The 18,281-nt window shown below is 38.9% G+C and overlaps 1 protein-coding gene across 3 annotated transcripts in view; it reads left to right on the forward strand.

The window, feature by feature from the left end:
- The first annotated feature begins 203 nt into the window (after positions 1-203).
- LOC144508090 (DNA-binding protein SATB1-like) overlaps positions 204-18,281 on the forward strand; it is a 122,383-nt gene continuing 104,305 nt past the window's right edge. Inside the window, exons 1-5 of one of the 3 annotated variants that reach the window (XM_078235976.1) lie at positions 204-969; positions 1,827-2,063; positions 3,492-3,668; positions 4,774-4,900; positions 5,275-5,398. In XM_078235976.1, the coding sequence (XP_078092102.1) occupies positions 1,853-2,063; positions 3,492-3,668; positions 4,774-4,900; positions 5,275-5,398 (639 nt within the window). In that variant the 5' untranslated portion in view covers positions 204-969; positions 1,827-1,852. The remainder of the gene's footprint in view (positions 970-1,826; positions 2,064-3,491; positions 3,669-4,773; positions 4,901-5,274; positions 5,399-18,281) is intronic. The other 2 variants (XM_078235985.1, XM_078235993.1) reach the window with 2 other exon arrangements.

An 18,281-nucleotide genomic window follows, 5' to 3' on the forward strand; every position in this document is an offset into this window, starting at 1 on the left:
ATGCAGCAGTGACGAGTTAAAAAAGCTCCTCCTGTTTGTTATTGACTGCCTCTCCCACCAACCCACCCCCCCCCCTCTCTCTAGCCCTGAGGCTGAGCCTGTGCTATAATTATTTGATCATGTGGTATTATTATCTGTAATAAATGCAGAACCGTCTTACAGTAATCAAGCTGATTAAAAATTCTTGCGCGCCAGCCGGAAATTGTCCTCCCTCCCCTCTCTCTCACTCTCTTTTTCTCTCTCTCTCTCCCCACCACCTCTTTTTTTTAATATCATTATTTTTCTTCAGCAAATTGCTCTGACAGTTACAAGGAGTGATGCAATCGAAAGGCAGCCCAAATCAGGCACAGCCCGGGTGGACTGTCGCTGCCTGAGGAGGGAGAGAGGATAAAAAAAAAACCCACCCCAGTGATGTTTTGGAAGGGTTATTTTCTCAGCACTGAGAGGAGAAAGGGAAGAGAAGAGGAGTGATGAGTCTCAAAGCAACTAATAATTTAATGTGAGAAGCCGCTCGGCTCCGTCCTGACTGAGGAAGAGAGAGAGAGAGAGACTCTCAGGGACAAGCCGCCACCAAAAAAAAACACCACAGCTTTCACTGACTGGACTTTCAAAACAACAGCAACAACAACAACAAAAAGTCCACCACTTTTTTGGGGGGTTGAAAATATCTATCACGTCTGCTGTCCCAAGTTCCTCCTTTTTTTTCAATCATAATATTAGCTGTCTCTCTTCTCCCCCCCCCCCCTCAACCAGACTCCTTCCACCCCCCCCCCCCTTTTCTCCCACCCCTCAACCCGAAGATCATTTTTTAAAAAATCAAATTCAAAAAGAAATAACATCTCGAAGCTATATATGTTGTCCAGAAACCAACCGGTCCGGCTGTTAGTTTTCAGGAAGAGTCCGAAGTGAAGAGTTGCTATTTTTCTTATGCCTTGGAAGTTTGCCTTTTAGCTCCGCGCAGAGAAGTGGGTGAGTTGGTTGCGAACGGAATTGTATTTCTTGTAGTTTTTTCAGAAAGAGATGCCACACGATAACGACAGCGTTATTTTTTTTGTGTGTATGTACCCCGTACCGCTTTGGTTAGTTTGTTTCTTTGTCTTTTTTTTCTAAATATATGTAAACGTGAAATCCTGGAGTGGAATTTCTAAAATGCATGGAACTGGTAGCGCAGCGGAAAAAAAAGTTGTGAAGTAAGAGCTGAGGAGGAAACCATGCACTATTTGCTTTTTTCAAATAAAAAAAAACTAGGTTGCAGGTTACCATTGCGGTTCTGAGATGAGAATGCCTCCTTTAGTGCTGATCTTAATGTCACAGTAGTCAGTGAGAAGTGGAATTTGCTGTAGTTCGTGAAAACATGCGATGGTAGGTAGAAATCCTACATGCTGCAATGGGCATCTTATCATTTGGTTGTATTGTAATCATCTTTTACCAAGTCAAAATTGGAACACTTCGAGATGTGACCATTCATTTTGTGATGTACACAGGCCTGAAGTCTGAACTCTGGACCTCAAATTTAGGAATATTCTATCATTTGAGGATATATACACCCTTAAATGACAACATCTTTCACTGTGGTAGTCTTAATTCCAGATAATGAAGTTGTCCTTGCATTTTGACATCCTTGGAGCCTGTTCTGAAGGATTTGCATCTTGTGTCTTTCTGAAAAGCTACATGGACATGTTGTGCTTTACAGATTTTGAGACCTGAATTTTTAAATAAAGAAAGGCTGGTGATAGAAAATCTGGACATTCCACATTAATCCTCTATATTTGTTGTTGAGTCTGACCTCAGTAATATCTTGAAGTGGTTTTCTTTAAACTTGGTAGGTGATCTCTGAGAGTTGGTGGTGAGCATGGAAAAACCCAGTGAAACAGTGCAAGTGAAGGAGAATTCAGAAAAAAACAACAATCTCATTGATCCTAAAGGTACCCCGGCTAAGATCCCCCGCTTGGACCAGAATGGGAGTCTCTCCACCCGCAGCAGACTGGGTAGCATGGGTGCCAAAGTGACTGGAGGCTCACTCAAACACACGGGCCAGCTGGTGAAAATCGGTAATAAAAAAGGTACCAGTGTGTGCAACCTGCTTTCACTAATATAGAAATATATAAATAAAAATAGGAATGTAGGCGATTTAACATTCCCATGGTAATGCAAAGTTGACTGCAAAGCAAATTTCCTTCAGAGCACAGTTTAAATATATTCAATCCTTGCACAAGCCAGGATATTTATGAAAATAAAATAGTTTGAAGGCAGCAGAATTTATTGTTCAAGCTGCCATAACATTTATCAGACAATCATTTATTTTTCCTCTATTTACAGACAACAAGGAATGTATTATTTATGAAATGAATGGACACAGCAGTCTGTATTGTTAGATCTTTATCTATTAGAACTGGAAAAAAAGGCACTTCAGCAAATTCCTTGGCCGCTACTTTTGATTACCTTATTTATTGATTGTTAGCCAAGTGCATATATGTATAAAGCAAGCCAGGTTAAAAGCACCAAAAATATAATTTATTACAGTTTTCAAACAGAGTGTATTAACATTTACCATCAAGAACTGGAGGAGAATCAAACAGTCTTATGATCCCTGCAAAGTTATAAGTGCCATAAATTCCTGAATAGAAGATTTCAGCTGTCTCTGGCATTATGTGATATTTGCAGACTGTGATGCCAGTACAGTTTTAGACAAGGATTCTATACACTTGATTACTTCTTACAGCAGATGTGTTGTTTACATAGACTCATAAACCTAATGCGAAAGCTTCATGCTGCCTTTCATATCTACATCATTAAGTATTTTTAGAACTGATTGGTGACCATCACTTACTGCTTTAATACTAGAAGGTTATAAAGTTGCTGGCCATGGAAATTTAGCCAAGTATTAGTAATAGGAAGCAGCCAGTGAAGTAAAAGATCATGAAAGCTTATCCACTTTGAAAGAAGGAAGATGATGACAGTTTGGAAAAAGGATGGTCGGAAATTAATGACGTCATATGTAGTCAGTATCCTAAGAGCTATATAAACAGTTTTTAGAACTACCAGATGTATTATATTGGGAAAGAAAAGTAGGGCTATCTTTCTAAAGATTTCAATGATGAATGATAATCCATCACTGTAAAGACAGAACATAATTTTGTGTAATGCATGATTTTGAACAGATATGAGTTACTTTCCTGTTAAAAAAATGTACTTAGTAATCATTCCGTAAAGTTAAACAGGTGACCAAACCCGTTAGTTAACAAGACTTTTACATTTTACTTCATAAAATGTAACTTGTGGATTCTTTGCAACCCAGTCTCGTCAAATGTACATACAAGTGATCCATATATATGTTTGTTTTAATTATTTTTGTTGCTTTCTAAAAATAGGCACATTTATAGTGATTTGTAGTTTACTATAGGTACTAGTAAATCTTATTAGAATGATAGTTGCACCTCCTTTATAACGTACAATATTAAAATGTGTAAGCCATTTCTTATTCCTTGTAGGAAATATGCTCCCTGTTTTCTGTGTGGTGGAACACTTTGAAAGTCCTATTGAGTATGAAAGTAAAGAAGAACATGCTGAATTTGTTCTGGTACGGAAGGACATGTTGTTTAATCAACTAGTGGAGATGGCACTGCTTTCTCTCGGATATTCCCACAGTTCTGCTGCTCAGGCAAAAGGTACATCATTTCATATTTGCATCCTGATCTAGAATAAACGGTACATTTTATTTTTCCCACTAAAAGATATGTTTAATATGTTGTTTTCAAAAGTTATGTCAAATGTTTTTTCAGGTCATGTTATTAACATGTGCGAGGAAGAATAATCTGTTTACATTCGCAACTCAAAAGAGGAAAAATGCAAAAATGTAGAAGTCCGTGCCAAAGATTCAAGAAAGTCCTGTCGCTACCTGTGTTTGTGATGAGGCTTCTTGGCATAGTGATAACAAATTCGGGCAATGAAGAGAACTACATTTTCTATCTGCACTATATATCGACAGATCAATTTGGCAATTAATTCAGAGGGCATTGTTTCTTTAACAAATTGATGCTGCAGTAGAAAACAAGGGATTTTTTAATATAGAACTCTGAATTTTAAATGATTCATTTCATGTAGCAATAAATACTCTTGATTTGGACATGAAGGTTTCGTGTAAGTGGAGTATTTATTATGTATGTGCTGTATATGTTTTATTATACTGCATATTAATTGAACTATTTTGTTGACATAAAATATACTTAAAATACATGAAACCAAGAAAATATGCTTTTCTATGGGAGGAGAATGATTTTATATTTAGATTATCTTTTGATCACCTAAACAGGGAAAATAGATAATGATTTCAAATACCTTGCTCAATCATCATTTCACTATTAATAATTTGTGGCTCAGTCAGAGACTTATAATATTGAAACATGTAACAAAGCATTTGAAATACTTTTGCATTAGTTCTTTTTTCCAATTTAGGTTTCCTTTGAATCTTGAATCTATTTAATTCGAGTACACTGCAAAGGTTACACTTTCAGTAATGACACTTGTTAAGTATGTTAGAGTCAGTTAATGATGAGGGAGAAGGGAGGGCATTAATTTTTTTCTTAATAAATTATGGTAAATTTGGTCTTTTATTTACTTTTGTACACATAAAAGTGGTAGAAATCTGGCATAACGTTAAAACAGAACAAAAAAATCAAGAAATGTAATTTATTGCCTGTTTAAAAGTATTAGCATTTTGTAGGTGAATTAACAGCTGATGATTCTCACTCTACCTAATGCTGACTGTCACAGGCCTGATCCAGGTTGGGAAGTGGAATCCAGTCCCTCTCTCATATGTGACAGATGCACCGGATGCCACAGTAGCAGACATGCTGCAGGATGTGTATCATGTGGTCACACTGAAAATTCAGTTACACAGGTTAGTCACAACATTGCAAGTCCCTGGGCCTCAACAATTGCATGGCATCATTACTATTTCATCTCTGTCTTTAACTTCCACATCTCTAAATGCCTGAATTATTTTACCAAACGCATTGGAGCAAGAAGGTAGAAGTAACAAGAAATAATAGTCGCCACATGCAGCTGATGTATAATTCATGCATCAATACAGCAGATGTGTTGTATAAAGTAATTAACTAATCAGAACAATCAGGAGACTGAGAGCAATCTCTAGATGCATCTGCTTGATGTGCCAAATGAAATCTGTCTATCTTGAAGGAATGTTGCACCAGGAGCCAGTCCTGAAATGTCCTATTTTTTTCCCCCCTTTATATGATATATTTTATCATGCAGTTGCCCAAAACTGGAAGACTTGCCACCTGAACAGTGGACACACACAACCGTCAGAAATGCTCTGAAGGAACTACTGAAAGAAATGAACCAGAGCACACTGGCAAAAGAATGCCCCCTCTCCCAGGTATTTAATAGGGCTTTACTAAAGTAGTTTAGAAAGAGTAATAATGAATAAAACCTGAACTGCAGAAAACTTATTTAAATCTTTTGAGTATAATTTTTGTATCAAAATCAAAAATATATAATTTTTTAAAATCAAAAATCTTACAGGTGGTTTAAGATTTTGCATTTCTCTGATTGTTATTTGTAACAGTCACCATTGCAACTTTGTAGAAGATCATCCATAATATTCATGGTTTAAAACTTATATTCTTCCTATTGTACATTGTAAGGACTTTTCCCTATCATTTGCTACAGACTCATTCCTGAGAAACCAACAATAATGATGTCCCAAATTAGAGTAACAATCATTCCAAGTGTAGTTTGGTACTGGATTATTCCAGAAAATAACTAGAAACATAGAAATGTTCTGCTTTATTTGAAAAATTCTATACAATGTACGTTTCTTTATCAAAGACTGGATACTAGGAAGTGAGCGAAACACTGCCAAGTAATCTTTGGGGCTCAACTAACATTTGGAAGCCTAAAGTTTTATCTTGATGTCTACGAACAGTTCAATTGAGTTATCATTGATTATTTTATTCTTAGTTATTCATTAACTTGTACGTACTCAAAGTCGATTTACAATTGTATAAGTCTACAATTGCTAGAGGTGTTAATATTGGCTACAATGTTTTTCATTACAATAGAATGATATGTTCTTCTGAAAGATGTCATTTGATGTTACAGTAGCAAAAATTCTTGACAGTGATGTGCTTCTGATTCCAAGGAGAGACAGATAAGGTCAAGGTTTTCAAATTAAATGATTTCAAAAGACTTGAACAGTTTTGGATCTACACCCATTTTTATTACATAAAGCCGAGAGACCTTACCAGATTAGTCATGCTAGAAAACCATCCACCACTGAGAGAACAGTTTAACACATTTATTTGGTAGTTGATTATTTATATACACTTTAGCATCGTTTCCACAGTGAAATTTAATTTACTAAATCTGCCAAGTAATTATGAGGACAAAAGAAGAATTTCCAATATTTAAATAAAGCATAAAGTTCCAGAACTCATACTATGTAAGATGTGTTTGAAGAATGACCCATTGCTGTAGGGATTGCCATGCCGAGCACATTTTTAGGGTGTAAAAGAGGCGCACAGTAAATCAGTTTAGGAGTGAGACAGGCTGTGCCAAATCTGCACATTCTTTGGTCCCACTTAAAAATTAATGGGACTGTGAAAGTCTGACCTTCACCAGTAAATTTTCCTGGAGACCGAAGGATTAATTTCCTTCAAAGCTCAGGCTTTTCGGTTTTGCAGTACCAAATCTGAACAAGAACATGGCCTTGCACCAAAATCTACCCCTTAATGTTTCTATAATTTGAATATATAAATTCTAAAACAATATTGCAAGCAAAAGAGGTTGTAAATACTAAAATAATAAAACATTTTGTTTATATGGTCGTTTCTGTAAGCTTTAAATTGAAATACCGGTGAATGGTCATGAATTAATAACTAGCCAAGCAACACTAGATATTAACGGACTTAAAATAAAATGTTTAACTTATCTTAATTTATGCTTACACAGTTTTTATACTGATGTGGATTGAGTGCTTGCACCACCAATTCAGGATCTGCAGGTAGAGTATAGGTACCACATTCATTAAGGCTAAACATCCTAAGGCATCAGTAGATTGAAAATGGAGTTGCCACCAGTTGTAAAGGATCACTTTACAGAAGCTGGTTTCACAAGCACCACATTGACACCAATATAAATTTAGTCTTAGTTTGAGTTGCTTGTTTCTGGATCAGAATGTTCTAGCTGTGAGCCCTGCACCAAGGCTTTAATGCATAACTGAGGCTCTCGCTCTAGTTTAGTAATGAAGGAATGCTGTATTATTGAAGCTACAGTACTCATAATTGAGTTTAAAGCAGGGCAGCCTCAGTAGGCTGTTAAAGGTCTCATGGCATTGTTCAGAGACCAGCATTATTCAGCAGAGAGTTCACCCTGCATCCTGGCCAACATTCCTCTGCAACCAATATCAAAATAAATGAAGCTGATTAGCAAGTCATTTATCTCATTGCAGTTTGTAGGATGTTAAGAAAAGTAAAGAGTAGGAACAGGCCATTTGGCCTCTCAAGCCTGTTCTGCCATTCAATAAGATCATGTTTGATCAGACTGTGCCATTAACTTCACTTTCCTGCCTGCCTCTCGCTCCCACCCCTCCGTAAATGTTGACTCCCTTGATGCTGAGGCAGAATGGATGTTGTGTTTGTCTACATAACAACGGTCACTGCACTCCGGGAAAAGAAAAAGCAATTAATTTTGTGAAGCACTTTGAAATGTTCTATTGTGATAAAACTCTGCGTGAAAGCAAGTTCTTGTTTGTTTAACCAACCTGTCTTCTCACCATTGTCCTCGGAAACTACTTTCAGTTGGCTAGCCAGTATTGTATTGTGTGCTTCCCATTCCCTTTTTCAAACTCGTACATATTCTTGAACATGAGCAAGCAGGTAAATTTTTTAATGTATCGTTTACTTGTATTTCTAAAGTAGATTTACTAGAATAAAACTTGTTGCTTGATACCTCTTTTGGCTTTTCCCATGTTATATGGGGTTGCCACAATGCTGGTTGATTACCCTTCATATCAAGGTTGGATATGTTTTGGATTTGGCAGTGCTTTTACAGCTGAATGCTTCTTGCCGCTGGCCTTCCCCATTTATAGGATAAAGCTTGGCATGTAGTTGGAAAGTTTCTTGATTACCTTTTATCTCACCAGCCTTCTCCTTTAAGTCATTGCAGTATGTAGCAGCAATGAGGCCAGCGAGGACGGAAGGTTAAAGCTGATATGTTAAAGATGGTTGCTGGTCAGGTCAATTGATAAAAGAAGCGGAGAGAGTTAAAACATTCTTGTAGATGTGGGTCAGCTGTAATCCACTGGGAGCTGCAATTGTCTTTCTAATTTGTTTCCAGTGGCAGGTCCCCAGTCCTTTATGATTTCAACATTGAATTGTTAAACTGGCAGTGTTAGTTCAGAGTCAGGATCTAATCTGACTGCAGCAAAGCAATGTGCAATTCCCTTGAGAAGGTAATCTCACATTGCTAGAAGTCCAGTTCAGAGTCAAACCTGCATTGCAAAGTTTTCAGAGGATAGGTTGAATAGCGTGTATCTTAGTTTAAATGTTTATAGAGCAGAAATATCCCCTTCCTATTCTTAGATAATTTAAATTTCCAACCTTTGGGAAACAGCCGTGCCCAATATATCCAGGTATATGTAGAGTTCTCTCCTGAAGAGGACAGTTAGAGTTCCAGCCACACAGGAGCCAGCAACGTAAACATGGTTCTGCCTAGCTAGAACCTGGTCTGAGACTGGTAGCCACAATATAAATACTTGTTAAAGGCTGTCTTACTGACTGTTCAATACTGGTTTTGAACATGCTCTTACCTGAAGGATAGTTTTATATCTAAATAAACAAATGATAAGCTATTAATTATAAGACGATCAAACCTTTGGTAGGGAACTATGAAGAAATCATATATATTGAAATCAGACAATAAGACAAAAATTTGCATGTGTTTGAAAAACATAAATTCCTCAGAAATTAAATGATATTCATGCTGAATTGAAACAGGTCTATCAAATTTCACTATGTTTTTCTCAGCAAAATATTTTCCTTTATGGATAAGGAACATTGATTTGATAATAGTGAAATTTAAAAATTAGTAGCTGTACTGAATATTCAGCAATAAAGTTATTGAGCATTTCTGAATTTTATTTGTAATTTAAATGAAGCTTGAGTAGTTAAATAAACAAATTCTTGTGGATATTTTAAAATCTAGTGCTATTCTTTCATGGGATGCTGATGCCGCAGGCTAGACCAGTATATCCCTAATTGCCCTCGAAAAGGTGCTGTTGAGCTGCCTTCTTAATCTGCTGCAGTCCATGCAATGCAGGAACACCCACAGTGCTGTTAGAAAGGAAGTTCTGAGATTTTGACCTAGCGACAGTGAAGGAATGGGGATATAGCCCCATTCAGGATGGTGAGTGGCTTGGAGGGGAACCTGCGGTGATGGTGTTCTCTTGCATTTGCTGACCTTGTCCTTCTAGGTGGTAACGGTCATGGGCTTGGAAGTTGAATGTATTGATAGTATTACTATATCTTTATTATATCTACTATTTTTGTTTCTTAAAAAATAACTTACCTAGCAACTAATAGCATTAGTAATTCTGCATCTATTTCATGATCTCATGTGAATGCATGATGGCACAGTGGTTAGCACTGCTGCCTCGCAGTGCCAGGAACCCTGGTTCGATTCCTGGCTTGGGTCACTGTCTGTGCAGAGTCTGCACATTCTCCCCGTGTCTGCGTGGATTTTCTCTGGGTGCTCCGGTTTCCTCCCACAGTCCTAAAAACCTACTGGTTAGGTGCATTGGCCATGCTAAATTCTCCCTCAGTGTACCCGAACAGGTGCCGGAGTGTGGCAACTAGGGGATTTTGACAGTAACTTCATTGCAGTGTTAATGTAAGCCTACTTGTGACACTAATAAATAAACTAAAACTAACTACAAATATCAGAATACTGCTTTGTTCTTTAGCCTTCATTTGCTTTTATTCTTGCAAGATACTCAGAACTATTTCAACTCGCCAATTGGCTATTTATTGCTAGTTTTATCTTCCTCCAAAAACTTAAGTTAGAAAAGAAATCTCAACTTTCTAAAAAAAATTCCAGAACTATAAAACCTTTCTGTTCTTAAATGCACCACAGATATCTTGAGCAGTAGCCTTCTGAATTATTGAGATCTTTTAGTGGCTTTAAAGTACAAAGAAAAGGATTAAGGGCTACTTCATGTCTGTTTGAAAAAAATACACAAGAAACCAACTCGCTGTTTGTCATGAATATTTCAGATTCATTTGAACATCATTATCTATATTTTAATATCCTCTATTTTAGAAGGGTGATGGTAACAGAATATCGGAGTAGTTCATTAAAATAATCCTGAGTCACTCAATTACTATCCATCAATAATTAACCTCTTCATACAGAATTTTGAATCTAAAGGAACTTAAATGTTCTTTCTATCTGTTTACACTATAATGATTAAGTTAAAAAAATTATGAACAAAATCCAGTTTACTAATAGTCAATTCATTTGAAGAATTGGTGTACCAATTCTTTTTCTGAATCAACATATTGATATTAGTACTCTTTTAGCCTCTTTTTGTTGTTGCCATGGATTTTAACAAATTTGGCCCATAATATTGTTTAGTCTAGAGGAATCCTAGAACAGAACATGCCAAGTCAATGTTATTACAGTACAGAACAAAACACACAAACTGAAGCAATAATGTTCACTAAAGTTTTGACTCAATTTTGCACGAAAACAAAGTTCAGTGAGGATTACCATATTTTTAATTTAATAATTGAATAGACATATTTCATTTGAGTTGCAGTTTAATCTTTGGAAGTGATTTAACAGATGCATTACCATGTGTGTGCCATGGGTTTAGAAACCAATACTTGACCCACAGTGTAATCTTGCATGCAGTGCAGAGACGGATGGCCGCAGAGCCCCTACACAGAAAAGAAATAATGGTTGTGCCCCATTTACTCGTAATCGGATGAGGTCTCATAACTGAAATTCTTTTCAGTCTCATTTGTTAAAATTAATGTAATTGCATAAAAAATAAATTTTGAATCTATGACCACCTATGAAGTGCTAAATATTTTTACAAAGGTTTTCTTTTATTACTTTTATCAGATTTCTGTTTTCTTTTTCAATTTATATATGCGGACATCACTGGCAATGCCAGTAATCTTTTGCACTTTTCCTGCTGTCCTTGAGAAGACGGTGGTTCTTGAATCTCTGCATCTGTGTGATGAAGGTGCATTCATAGTGCTGTTCGGTGGGGAGTTCCATGATTTTGACTCAGCAATAATGAAGGAACAGTGATATATTTCCAAGTCATTGTGCAACCTGAGGGGAGGCACCTTGTGATCGGCAAAGGGCGCTCCCCGATGAGTGACCCACCCCTTTCTTTCTGCCCTTTAGTCATTTGACTTAAAATATCATGCTGCCCAACCCTGCCTGGGTGCCCACTCCAAACGTTTCATGGCAGGGGTAACATATTATCAGGATCAACTGGCTTGACAATAAGTCTATTGGCCCTTAATTTGTAATTTAAATGTGCCAGGTGGCTGCTGATTTTGGCATCTGCCAGCTCAGGGGTGGATGGGAAGCTGGTGGGAGGGCATCTGCCCTGTTTTGCATGCCATTCCAATTGGTTGGAAACTCTATATTCCCAGCAGTGCCAGGTTCGAGCAGTAGGCATTGCCAGAACCAAAACCAGTTCCCAAAAAAAGAGGAAGTTATGGAGGCCGGACTGAAGGTAAGTGCGAGGGTGTTGGGGCTAGGTTTGAGAGGCCCTTGGGGAGAGTTAAAGAGAGATATCACTTGCCATGGATAAAATGGCAGAGTGGGTGGGATGAGCCCCTTATGTGGCCATTAATTAGCCATATAAGAGCCTCAATAGGCCTGATATCTCACCACTCCTAGGAAATTGAGAGACAGGATGGAAGCAGGTGGGAGGTCTTTGCACTGGATTTTACGAACACCTTTGCCTTCAAACCCACTGACAGGGGAGCATAAAATCCAGCCCAGTGTGAACATGGATGTTAGAGAGTTGGAAAGAGTGGAGAGCTAAAGACTGGAGGGGCAACGGATTGTAGATTGGATAAGACCCATTTCTGCTGTTTCAGTTTTGCTCTAACCCACCAGATTATCTAAAGGGGTTGGAGAAGGGAACCTCTTGGCATTCTGTGCAATCAGGACTGTTGCAACCCAAGTGAGTTGAAAGTTTGTAGACGTGTGCCTTTGTGTCTGGGAACTTTGGATGAAGTATGACTGTTGATGAATGAGACTCGAGGGCTGAAACAATAGAGTAGGGAGTGTGAGACCCTACATAGTAGAGGTCAAGGTGGAAAGACTGTGAAATTGCATGTGATCCCACATTTCTGTGGGAAGAAATGCGGCTGCTTGTAATAGTGTGAGGCATAAGTTTGTTGTATTGACTATTTAAAGTAAAATTTATTTTTATTTAAAATATCCTTCACCTGTTAATTAATGTTGCAGTTATGTTGACTTTAGTTGGTTTGTTACAGTAAAAGTTTGAAAAAGTGAAACTTTGTCCAGCGGTTTTGTTTCTGTTGGTGTTTCAGGGATTTCTTTCTTTTTAAAAGGTTATTGGTTTCCATGAGGATCATGATTCTATCTGCTGATGGTGGGGGGAGTGAATGTTTAGGAAGGGCTATCAATCAAGAGGGCTGCTTTGCCTTAGCTGTGGTTGAATTACTTGAACTGCACTCATCCATGCAAGTGGGGAATATTCCATCATACCCCTGACTTGCGCTTTGTAGATGGTGGACAAGTTGTGTGGAATCAGGAGATCAGTTGCTCACTACAGAGTTCCCAATCTCTGGCCTCCTCTTGTAGCCATAACATTTATATGGCTGGTCCAGTTAGTGGTCACTGTTTAACCCAGCATGGTGGGAATTCAGCGATGGTAATGCTCATGAACATCATGGGGAAACGTAGACTTTTTCATAATGGAGATTGTCATTGTCTGGCACTTGTGGTGTCGATTTCCCCTGTTACAGCACTGATTTTATTCTGATGCTAACTAAAGAGGATTCCTGATGTCCAAGATCAATGAATTCATCAAGCAAACAGAGCAGCCAATCTGATTGAATAATTCTCTTGGTCAGCAAACTAGAAAGTCAAAAACACTGATAGTCTTTCTCTGTTTTATCATTTACAGGAAGCAAAATACGGTGGCACAGTGGTTAGCACTGCTGTCTCACAATGCCAGGGACCCGGGTTCAATTCCCAGCTTGGGTCACTGTCTGTGTAGAGTTTGCACATTCTTCCCGTGTCTGCGTGGTTTTCCTCCGGGTGCTCCGGTTTCCTCCCACAGTCCGAAAGACGTGCTGCTTAGGTGCATTGGCCATGCTAAATTCTCCCTCACTGTACCCAGACAGGCACCAGAGTGTGGCGACTAGGGGATTTTCACAGTAACTTAATTGCAGTGTTAATGTAAGGCTACTTGTGACACTAATAATAAATAAGCTTTAAATAAACATTGGGAATTACACATGAGATGAAGATAGAAACTGAATTACCTTAGACAGTAACAAGAAAATAAAAAAAAGTTTTTATTATCTTAAAAATCTATGGAATCTTTATGATGGAACAGAGGAAATGATGCTCCAGATTTGTAAAATTTGCTTCTCAGAGACAGAGAGATGTTGTTCAGCAGTAATTATGACGTGGTATACCATAAAACCATGATTACACATCATACAACAAGGCATCACAGTTTCAGTCGTGTTTACAGTGAGAATAAAGTGTAAAAAGTTAACTTCACATCAGAGCACTGACTTCTGTGCTGATTGTTTCTACGAGGGCTAAATCCTGCGGAGGAGCTAGGTACTCCTCACAGCAATTACTGGGGTTTCCATTTAACTGTGCATGTACAGACACCAGAAGTTGCTGTCAGTTTCATAAGTGTAATGATAGCAAAAGATGACAGTTTCATCATCATTACAACCACAAAATCTAGGTTTCCGTGTCTTCAGTAAAGATTTCTTTTTCACAGTCTGCATATACAACATGGAATGCTTGTATGCTTCTAGTGTGTAACCAGGACTGTCTAATATTACTTTCAACTGGACATCTGTTTTTCTAAATATTAAAAGGAAGGGTAGATAACTGCTCATTGGTGAAATAAGCTCCACTCGTTCTCAAAGTTAAAAAAAAATACTTGGCTGACAAAAATTGCAATGTCTGCTCACTTGTGAGCAAACTCACCACTACTGACGCTTTTTATTATTTGGCAACATTACCCCAAGTGGGGCTTTTAATGCTGCCTAATGCTACGATTTATTTAGTGAATTCTAAATTATTTCCCAAAATAATCTTGAGTGTGGTTCCAAATCGCTTTTAATTATTAACATATATAATGTAAAGTTTGTTACATTTCCCTTTAGGGCGGTGAGTCAGCCTAGTGGGGGTGACTAAGATCACAGACTCCACTCTTGACAGAAACTTACCCTTGCAGTCATGTCCACATGGCTGGCTGAGTGACCATTTTAATAATAAACAAATACAACAATTTTCACTCTATTTTTCCTGAATAATTAAAAAGGATTTGGAGGTTACTTTTGCCGGCGTTAAAGTTATTTTGGGACATGGTTTCCTAATTTGAGGAAATCTCGAGAGTTATCAAAGTTTGAAGCATGTATTTTAATAAATTGTGGAACATTTTACATTTATCTTGCTAACAACAATACTTCAGATTTCCATGTGCAAGATGATTGCATGATCATTGCAATCACCAGTGAAAGCCAGAAAGACTAATATGCTAAATTTGAAATAAGTAATATTGTATTATTTGTTTTAGCGATCGCTTGACCTCACTATAAGGTTATTTTCTTTCTTTTAGAATAGCAAATGCTGAATGGCATTCTGCCTGGTGATATCAGGTCAGGCACACTGACAGGCAGGGTGCTGAGCATATCTGGCTGGATTTTAACATTCCAGGCTCGCTGCATCCACCTTGAAAGAAAATGCTCTGTCAGAGCTGATTGTCGATCCGGAGTGGGTGGAATCAGACCAACGCTCCTGGATGCAGATCAGAGGCAGGCACAAGGGTTGCAAAGTGCTGAGGTGGGCTGTTTTAAAAGGCCCAGCCTGGTGTTCTCGGACTCCAGCCCAGTTGCTTTCTTAATTTCTAGGCCCTCTATCCCCACCCCTTACAGCCTATCGCTCCCATCTACTCCCCATGGTACCCCCTGCCCCCTATGGCAAATCTTACCAACCCATGCCCCCCACCCACAACCATGGTCCATTGTAGCCCTGTGTCTTCCCCACCCACCACCCTTACTCCTCACCCAGAATTCACCATGTGCAGACTGCAGGAGGCAGGTTGAGAAAAAATAATACATTGGTCCAAATATGAATGATAGCTTTTACTACAACAAAAAAAACTTCTCATTCATGAAAACCCTTTCAAAACTTTTAAATCCCTTTAAGTACTTAATCGCTTACAAAACAACCATACTTGTATTCATAACTGCATATCAAAGATAGCTAATCCATTTAATACTGTATTTGAGCTGTCAATAAAACTGTTATCTAAAGCAGCTAAGCATTAATAATGACATGATACCCCTAGGAAATGGCAACACATAGCTATTGAAACTGCTTGAACAGATTTTATTTACCACACTGAAAAAGGCAAGCTGTTTATCCTTAATTTTTAAAGGGCTGGGAATTTAGATAACTTCACAGCAGGACAGTTCTACAGACCTTACCTGCCCTTTATTACCGTTTTTATATACTCTAAAAAATTGTAACTCCCACATTGTTGGATAAGACCCTTGCTACAGCGAAAATGGAATCTGGGTGAACTCAGAAATGAATGTAAATGGCCCTACTGAGTTTTTGCTTCGTAGTGGGGCTTCAACCCCTCAGTGGGAGGAATTTCCAACCTCAGGAGCTGCTAGTCAATCTGAGTGACAGACCACTTCATTACTCCTGCCTGTTCCTGAGTTCAATAGTGGGCGCAGCTGGGAGTGCAGAAAGAAGCCCAAAGAGGATCATGACTGTCCCGGACAGGTAAGTCCTGGGGTTTTAATACAAGGAAGGATCTTAGAGTCCAAGGAAGGGTAAGTAGTCCAAGGAAGGGTGCGGGGGGGGGGGGGGGGGGGGGGGGGTGGTTCATGGAGGCTGTGTTCTTTCAGACAGGCGGTGCAGAAGGAAGGGGTGATGATCTCTTGCAGTTGCACACGGGACTCAACCTGAATGAGGTTCTGCCCCTGCCATCGTTTCCACGTTTTCACATGTTGACCATTAAATACGCCTGCCCACTTCTGCCTGACTGCCCACACTAACTATATTTTGGCATGAACACCATATCATTCAGGTCAATCGGCTTGTTAACAAGTCCAAATAATGAATAATATTATTCATTTAAATGTGGCTGTGGAGCTGCCGATTTTGGTACCTGCCCACCCAGCGTATTATGAGAGTGAACCAGGAGCTGGGCAGGGAGGTGGTGGGCTTGCCACCTGACCCATTTCACGTGTCCCTCCCTACTGAAAACATGCCTGGCAGGGGCACGTAAAATCCTGCCCGGCTTTCCCCTTGTGTGAGCCATGTTCTATCCTTTTCTCTTCGTGGCAGAAATGGGATATGTCAGAAGTGACAGCAGAACTTCTGAACCTGAGTCTTGCCACTATTTTCAAATGTCCACGGAGTCTCCAAGACTTCATGAAAAATTCAACCCTTGTGTCGGATTCTGTCGATCGATAGAGGGAAGAATCATACATCTACGATTAGTTCTATAAATGTTTGCGGGATGATAGATTTGGCATACAAACAAAAATGATCCGACTTTCTCCCAAACGGCTTCTCACGAGAATATTTCAGAAAGAAGGGCCTGAACTTTCCGGCTGTTCATGCTGGCGGGATCTTCCAGTCCCATTGACAGCACACCCACTGCTGTGGGTTTCACAGCACGAGGTGTGCACTCAATGGGAAACTCCATTGACAGCGGTGGAACCAGAAGATTCCATTGCCAGCCAATTGCAGGCTGCTTCCCGCCACCATGAAACATGTGCACGGTAAATCCCACCCAAGATGTTTTCAGAAGAATTGTAACATTTCTTGCTTTACCACTTGAAGTTAAGAATAGTATGATTTTTAGGGATATAAGGTGAAATAGAGGTGATCTTACTACTTTTAGTAATCATTTAAGCAGCTTATAACATTTTGGGCCTATCCTTTCCATTTTATCATTTTAATCTTGTCAGATTTGACTGGCATCTTTGGCAACTTTCCCGTAGTCTTCTTCAAACAGTGATCATTAATATTTACACTTTGTCATAGTCAATGAGTTCTTAGGCTGGAGTCTACGATGGTTTGAAAGTCCGTCTGTCAATAGATTTAGCAAAAAGGTCATGGTCAGTGTGCAAAATAAAAACTTTTCTTTTACCCTTTCACCAACACAAATTATCCACGGGAAGAATTAAACTCACCATCCACCCCTCCCCCTTTCCTCTCATTGAGAGCAACTGGCACTCCAGTGCTGAATTTGGATCACCTGTCCCAGGGAATAGATCAAGCTGCGACTCCATTCAATTGTAACGGTGAACAGCTGGCAGCAGGGAAAATACAATTGTTTTCCTTTGACTAAAATGGAAAGAAATGCAGTGCCTGATAACCATTTGTGTCAATGATGGCCTCCTTTGTTTAGTTAAATTTCATTTCAGTTCTAACACGGTACATTGTGTCCCTCAAGACCATGTTTAGGGTCGTCCAATAACCCTTGAGTGTCTGGTCATTAATTTATTTGCAGCATATTGTAGGCAAAACTGGTGCAATGTAACCTAGAGCTCCAAGGTATAAGGTTTTATAGATTTGCTAATACTCAAATGGATGCACTGTCCTATAGCAAGAATCCTCGCAAAAGAGATTGAAGCTTTTTGTCATTGTGTGTGCTCATAACCTTAGCTTGGGATTGTAGATCAATTGCAATGCCACAGTATTAGCCATTTCTGTAAGGTATGTGTCATTCATCCCATTGAAATTCATTTCTCCCCAAATAATTCCAAGCTATATATTGAAAATGTCAATTCTTCTACCAAGTAGCAGATTAAATACAAACAAGAAATGCTAGAAATATCCAGCAGGTCAGACAACATCTGTGGAGAGAAAAACCCAGTTAATGGGGGGGATTTTCTGGCTTCCCCAGGATGTGTTTCTCGTGTTGGAAGGTGACACGCTACTAGCCGCTGGTGGGATCATCTGGTCCCGCCACTGTCAATAGGATTTCCCAC

This window comes from Mustelus asterias, chromosome 2 (assembly GCF_964213995.1).
Source record: "Mustelus asterias chromosome 2, sMusAst1.hap1.1, whole genome shotgun sequence".
Classification (NCBI taxonomy): Eukaryota; Metazoa; Chordata; class Chondrichthyes; order Carcharhiniformes; family Triakidae; genus Mustelus; species Mustelus asterias.